The following is a 7,417-nucleotide window of genomic DNA, read 5'->3' as shown; positions in this document are numbered from 1 at the left end:
ATTGCAAATCTAATTATCTGTAAACTTGAATTAGCCAGAGACTTGCAGGAGGGAAAAAGATCTAAAAGGCTGAAGGACAAATCTTCCAGCTGTTATAAATTGCTATAGTATGGTACACAAATTCCACCAAGGGACAGCTTATACCAACTGATGATCTGCTCTGAAATTCTAGGAGCAAACTCTTTTTTGCAGTAAAAATGCAGCCATTTCTTGAATTGCAAATTGCAGTTAAATTTAACAAAACTACTCAAGCTTATTTAGAAAGTCAGCACTTATTTCTTACGTTGCTGGTTGATCTGGGAGTCACCTATCACCTTACTGAAAGCATACGTGTTAGAAAAGCATTATTTCTCAAGATTTCCAAAACATTAGCCAGTATGTATACTTCATTGGATGACACAGCAATTAACACTCAAATCCATTTATTATTCTCAAGATTTTTTTTCCCAGCACTTACAGATTTCTAGGTACTTTTTTTCGTGTGTCTCAATTTAGAAAAGAAAGACAGTTTTCCTTGGCATTGCAGTGTCCATTTTCGCTTGTTCTAATGAAGACAAATTCCACTCAATTAGGGTTGTTCTGTTTGTTAAATGAGACAGATGGGAAACTTGCTGTACTGGAAAGGGTTCCAAGATTTTAAGCTTACTTGTAATATGCTAGTTAGTGTTCTCAAGCTAAAAAGTGATCAATATATCAGATAGATAGAAGAGCAGTCAGGTTCTGTTTTTGCAGAATTTTTGTGGTGTGCCCATGGTTCTTCATCAATAAGCTGAAAATCTGAAAGTTCAACAGAAGGGCAAGAAAGAGGTATATCCAGACAAATTTGTAAAACATGATCCAGCAGATATGTCTGTCTTGGTAGAAAATTAAATAGATGCTTCCAAAGCTTTGCCAGAATAGGGTGCATTCTGCTCTGAAGGAGAATGTGCAAATGATGAGGATGTAGTGCTCCTTCCCTTTTCTCCTCTCGGTCCTCATGGTAGAACTGGATTCATTTGGAAGCCTCTTATCTACCAACCCATAACAATTAATGCCATTAAGTTAATGCTGAAATGCAAAGCCCATATGTGAACTGCATTGATCACTGGAATCAATACTAGATGCCCACCCTGTGAACTCTCTGAAATGGAGAAAGGTGAAACAAGGCAGCTCCTGAAAGCCATTTGACTCTGAACAACACTCAGATTTGCCAGTCTCCAAAATTCTGGAGCCATCTCAAACTCAGAAGGCTGCAGGCACTGGCTGAATAGACATTGTCATTGTTCAAGGTATCATATAAATAAATGAAATAATCTAAGCAAAAGTAAAATTTTACACAAGTAGATAAAAATGTTTTTTGCCTTATTAGAATACGGCAACTACAAAGAAATTCACATTGTATCTTCTCCATGAAGCCTCTAAACTGATAGTATTTATATTAGCTTTGTGACAAATACTTGTTTTTTTCACATAGATGAAGTCTTCAAGAAAGGACAAACCCGGTAATTTGCAATAATCTAGAAAATATGAGAAAATAGCATATGAGAAACATTCAAATACATGATCACAGATGGCATTATTTTCATGTACAGCATTCTTGGTTTTGGCACAGTCTGACCTTACATAAAAACACTTACTGTTTGAGGTATACTGAGCCCTAAGAATACTAAGAAAGAGTCCTATTCAGTTGTTTCTGTTGATTTTGTCTTAACACTTCATACTGGAAGGGAAGGTTAATCCACGTTCAGTTGATGTTTTCTCCAAAGATGGTGAGGCCTTTGGTTCAACTAAGTGGAAAACAAGTGGATGAACCACAGAAGCCTTTCTACCTAAAAATGGTAGACTATATTAACAGTCTCATTAGGTTCATATCACTAATTAACACAAATAGACAATCTAAGGGAAAGAATCAAAGCAAGTCTTCATCTATTTCACATCTGCTCAGACTGGAAAAGATAGGATAGACAAGCTTCAAGAGAAGACTGCGAACTGAGAATCTGAAAGCTGTTGGAATGCAATTTACTAGCTGAAGACTATTAGGGAAATTTATGAAAGAACTTAGTGGACCTTAGTTCAGTTTCCAGTGGAGAGATAGAGACATGCATATCAGAAAGAATGCTTTTCATGACAATCCCATCAAAGAAAACACAAAATGAGAAACCACAAAAAGGGAAATGGCCCCCAAGCCCTGATGAAATTTATACTGATGGTGAGGCACATTATGTGAAGAGATGTACTCTGGTGTATAAAACTATGCACAATATTTTAAACAGTAATTAAGAAGAAAGAAACACAGAGTTCCGGTAAAAAGACTGCCAATTCCCCAAAGAAAGTAGCTTTTGTGTATCACTTTATGCTAGTGGTGACAGAATAGAAAACAAAATACGACAGTTACATACATGTTCTTTGTCTAGAAGTATTTACAAATAACTTTACAAATTTTTGTACACATATTCAGATTTGCTTGTTTACTTTTAAATAAGGAACAAAATTATTTCCCAGAGGCTTCTAAGGCTGAAGGTGGTGCCTTATACTGTACATTCATGCTTGGCTTCTTCCTGGGAGAAGGGAGGAAAAGAGTTTAAAAGTGTGCAAATCACAGACACCTAAAGAACCCTGGAATTAAGGGTTTCTAGTGACTGACAACCACGGATTGTATGGTCATTCTACTTCTCTTTGAATCAGAGACAGCTATTGTTGATGGGCTCAGAGTAAGAGATTAGAGAGGGAGAAGGAGCCATATATGAATTGCAATAATTAGATGAGTATGTTTGTACTGGAACATCTGGTCAAGTAGAGTCATAGACCTACTCCTACTGTATACCGCAGTTCAAAAATAAAACAAGCAATGAGCACTGCAAATTTCAAAATACAGCTCCTTTGCACCATTAGGATTTAACTCCTGCTGTATTTTTTGGAGTCCAAACCACTGACACGATTTTTACCAGGCACGGTATGATTCTATCAGTTAAAAAATACTGACTTCCTTGAGAAAGATGCACCCTTCTCATAGTTTTCACAGGTTTTGTTTTCATGCCTTAACATTAAATGTTGTAAAAATATTAAAATTAAAAAAGAAAAAATTTACAATTTACAAGTGTCCATATAAGTAAATCATTCAAAAATTCAAGATCATCTACAAGGATCTACCAAATAACAACGCTGATAATGACACTGAGCCTGTGGGAAGAACAATCCACGCGCCGTGAGAAACGGACAATGCATTTCTTCCAGAACGATGAGTCACAAGATTGGTCTTTTCTTCTAACATCTGTTTCTTCATCTACAACAGCAGAAGTCTTGAGTGAACATCCATTACTTAGTTCGACCTAAAAAAACAGAACATATGAATTATTTACAAATGAAAACCTGTTTTATGCCTCTTCTAGTTTCTTAGATGTAAATTCACAACAGCTGACAGGTTAGTAACTAATGAAACAAAAAGTCTAGTCACTAGCTTCCTCAGTTGTAAGACTCACATATAAGGTCAAGAATGAGTAGCTGGATACAAAGTGGTAGCTTTGTATTATGCATACCAGAAAAGCAAAAAACGTGGGGAACAATATTGTTGATGAAGAAAAATGATGGAAGTGCACATAATAATAGACTCTTTTTAGTATAATATATTTTAGCAGCGTAAGATAAATGTTCATTAGGTTATAGATTTTCACCTGATGATGAACATACTTTTGAGCTGGACTCACACATTCACGTGCTTGCTGAATGTATTCTCCATCTGCCTGTAAGCCATGTTCAATTGTGCAAGCTTGGAAATTCTGTGATGGCCTTGGTGGACTGACTCTCAAGAGAAGATAGGAACTGAGCAGGACACAGAACCTCCAGAGTGGTTACCCCTCAATTGACAGTTTCTCAGACACTTTGTGAATCTCAGAAGCTAGCAACAGTTCTAGCAATGCAATTTCTCCTTTGGAATTAAGGAACTCAGTGTATGTCCAGACAGGGTTGCCTACAACCAGAATAGCACTGGATCAGACCTATTCACTCTAGCAGAAATGATGGTCATGCAAAGTATAACTTTCGAAATTCACTAATAATGATTAAAAAAAAGAAGAAAAAAAAAGTGAAAGCCAAAATGTAACACTTTTAACTTCTTCAAAACATTATGGTAACAATGAAGAAACTCAAATGAAATTCAAATGCAACGTGTTTTTGTTTTTTTTTTTCCTTGTTCACATGCTTCTCTACTTTCCATCTAGCAGTACGTAGAAAAAAACTTTAATTAGTATTAAATGACCTGGTTGTTGATGTTGTGTTTGAAGCAAACAAAACTGAAGAGACAAATTTCTTTACAGCCTATGTGTCATGTGTCTCAAAAAGAACACAACAATTTTTCCCACTCCCTTTGGCTCTCCCTTCTGCCTTCCACATATTTTAACTGAAAACTGCATGGTTCAGGGAAAAGATTTCGCTTCTGTTTGTCCCATATGTGGGAAATAGGAAGATGATATTTATTTTCCAGTACTGCATGCTCATCAACATCCCCTAGATTCTTTGAGCTATTTAACCTAAATCTGCTTTCAAAGAATAAATTCTCATAGTCTGTGACTTTTGTACAAAAACTAACGGCTTTTGAAGGAATAAATCTTTCCTCGAAATATTTTTTATCTCCATTAATTACAGTAATTTTGCTCATATACTGTTTTATATCTAAACTTACATCAGCTTTAAAATTAAAAAGACTAAAATTTTTGATGGAGAAGTGTAAATACTGTATCTGTGGCTTTCTTCTTCATAGATAACAATTACCCTTTTCAGTCTCAAACATCTTCTTAAGAATGGTCAAAACTTCTTTCTGCTGTCACTTTTCCCAAAGAAAATGCATTAAAATCAGCATCAAATGAAATATTATGTAAATGCAGATTTCAACATAGTGATACACTTAATGCCACATCAAACAGCTTGTTATTTTATTTTGTCATAATGTCTTAATGTGATATTTCTTACTGTTGTAACATGCACTGTTACACTGAGATAAAGCTTTTCTCATTTTGGGGCATTCATAATCCTACAGTATTTACCGACTCGATTTTATGAAATTTTGTTCATGTTTATTCCTATAAACTGAAAGCTACAGCATGAGTAAAATGTATTTTAAAAGCATGCAAATATTAGTAAAGTCTCAAGCAAAGTTCAAGTGGCCACTCAAAACACTTTGTTAGCGACTGACCTCTTTAGATTGACTCCCAGTACATGCACATATGCAAAAACCAGGAAGAACCTTCAGTCTCTTTCTAATTATCTTGATTGGTAAATAAAGTACCAATAAAGTTGTTAAATCAAGTTCAGTCATTTATCTGCAATCATTTGGTGTTACGTTTAAGAAGCTTGAAAGGACCAGAGGTAAATGGAAAGATAGAAGGCTTCAATGTAACTACTTATATACATCAAAGAATTTCCAAACGAATATCTTCTATTTTAACAATAATACAATGAAATATCATCTACTTGAGGCAATCAGATCTTCTTCCAAATACTGATAACATCTCCCTGTCCTTTAATTTACTCCAACTAAAATGCAAATAAGTGTATCCAAAATTATCATCAGATAACAAAAAGTATTTTGTAGGAGATGCCTATGAAAACTGTGATTGCCATGGTGGGAGCAAATAACAGACAGCAAAGGGATAATGAAGTTGCTGTGAAACTATAGATTTTAAGCTGACTTAGTTTTTCTGCAAACATTTTTCTTTCAGTCTCAGCCCAAATGTAAAAGCTTCTGTTTTTCCATAAGTGGGTTAATCTCATTAAGATTTATGAAGCATCAGCCATAAATCAGCTCTCCTCTTGCTAAAAAGTCAGCAGGGAAGCAATGCCATCCGTCACTGTGAGCCTCTCCTTGTGTTAAGCCAAGGCACAACACGGCAGACATGGTGCTATCTCTTAATCCTCGCCTTAGCGGATATGTCATCAATGACATAGTGACCTTACTAGCATGTTTTATGTGGATTAATTTTTGATTAAGTTCTAATTGAAGTATAATTAAATTATTAGTAACCTCATGCCAAAATTACGTCAGGAGAAGGTTAGCTTTCAGTCCAGTTAGAAGGATTAATGTGGTCCACAGGACCAGAACCTTACCTACAGGCTTTACAGGCTTTAACTCAACATGTTCCTGGGGGGGCTGTCGGTAGGAGTATGTGTCAAGTCCGCCTATAAAATCAACTGAAAACACAACAGTGCCAGAAATGAACAAATGGAAATGAAAATACGTCAACTGAAAAATAAGTATGGAAAAATTATTAAAAAAAAAAAAAAAAAAAAAAAAAGTAAGCGCATGCACAGGTTTGCAATACCAGAAGTAGGCAAAAAATACTGTGGCTTCCAGAAGGCTCTGTGCTCTGTTGTCTTTGAGATCCACATAGCACAGTGCCTGATCAGACAAGGAAACATCTGACTGACCAGACATGCATGCTCCTGTCAGCATACATGCTAATTCACAGCTCTGCTGTGGGGTAATGTAGCTTCTTGGTCTTAGGGCAATCTCAGGATATATTTCATAATTCAGATTCTACTTCCTTTGAAGTGTTTAATTTCTTCTCAACTTTTACAAACCAAAGGACTAGCAGGAATGTAAGACAACAATAAAAACCCGTTGAGAATAAGCAGGTGGCAGCTGGATGTGGAAAAGCAGCAGAATCTTCTCTGGATGAACGTCTGGGGGCAGGGAGTCTTTTCAGAATCCTCCCAATTTAGCTCAAGATTTCTGTTAGGAATATTGTGGAGATGTCTGCTCTTCAGACATTTTCAGTTCCTTTTATGGTAATAATGATTTTAAAATAATGACATTTTAATCTAAGTCGTGTATCCTGCTATTTTTGTTAAGATTTCCGACAGCTTCCAGAAGCCACACTTTCAAGCTACCCCAGAAATCTAAAATCAAGTTCAGGGAGAAGATTATTTTTATTGGTTTAGAATGGCTTCTTACAGAAACAATGTAGACCTGGCAAATTCACAGCACATTAGGATTCTTTGGTCACATGGAAGGCAACTGCCTTTACTTATTTATATACAGACACATATATAAAAGTCCTACGTAACTCCTCATTGTGCTAATCACTGTATGAGCACCTAATTAGTAGCCTCTTCCCGAGAATTATATGTATAAGGTAAACAGAAAAAGAAAACTCATCCAGAGGGGACAGAGAAATGATACTTAGAGACAGAAGGACCGATGAATACCCTCTAAAATCTGTGAAAATGCTCCTGTTGATTTTAATCTCCTCTCCTCTTGAGTCTAGGAGAGGAAAAGCTTGGCTGAAAACTTAACTTGATGCACTTCAGTTATGCAGTATCAACTTGGCTGCAAGACTATTTTCTTAAAATTGCCTGAGCAGGATAGAATGCTGAGCAGTCAGCCCAGCTGGGTGTCAGCCCAGGCCAGGGTCAGCCTAGCTGAGTGGCAGCCATAGCCTCTCTG

The 7,417-nt window shown here is 36.2% G+C and overlaps 1 protein-coding gene across 5 annotated transcripts in view; it reads right to left on the bottom strand.

The window, feature by feature from the left end:
- Window positions 1–405: 405 nt before the first annotated feature.
- Window positions 406–7,417, bottom strand: part of NKAIN3 (sodium/potassium transporting ATPase interacting 3) — a 404,665-nt gene continuing 397,653 nt past the window's right edge. For 3 of the 5 annotated variants that reach the window (XM_085221178.1, XM_085221179.1, XM_010708976.4), the window contains 2 exons: window positions 6,079–6,162; window positions 406–3,308 (listed from right to left, as the gene is read on the bottom strand). In XM_085221178.1, coding sequence (XP_085077304.1) covers window positions 3,295–3,308; window positions 6,079–6,162 — 98 coding nt within the window. In that variant the 3' untranslated portion in view covers window positions 406–3,294. Of the gene's footprint in view, window positions 3,309–6,078; window positions 6,163–7,417 lie in introns of those variants that run through there. The other 2 variants (XM_031552871.2, XR_014882537.1) reach the window with 2 other exon arrangements.

The sequence above is a fragment of the Meleagris gallopavo genome, chromosome 3 (assembly GCF_905368555.1).
Source record: "Meleagris gallopavo chromosome 3, MGAL_WU_HG_1.1, whole genome shotgun sequence".
NCBI classification, from domain to species: domain Eukaryota; kingdom Metazoa; phylum Chordata; class Aves; order Galliformes; family Phasianidae; genus Meleagris; species Meleagris gallopavo.
Note: the sequence above shows the minus strand (reverse complement) of the source record. Positions and strands in the feature narration are given on the sequence as shown.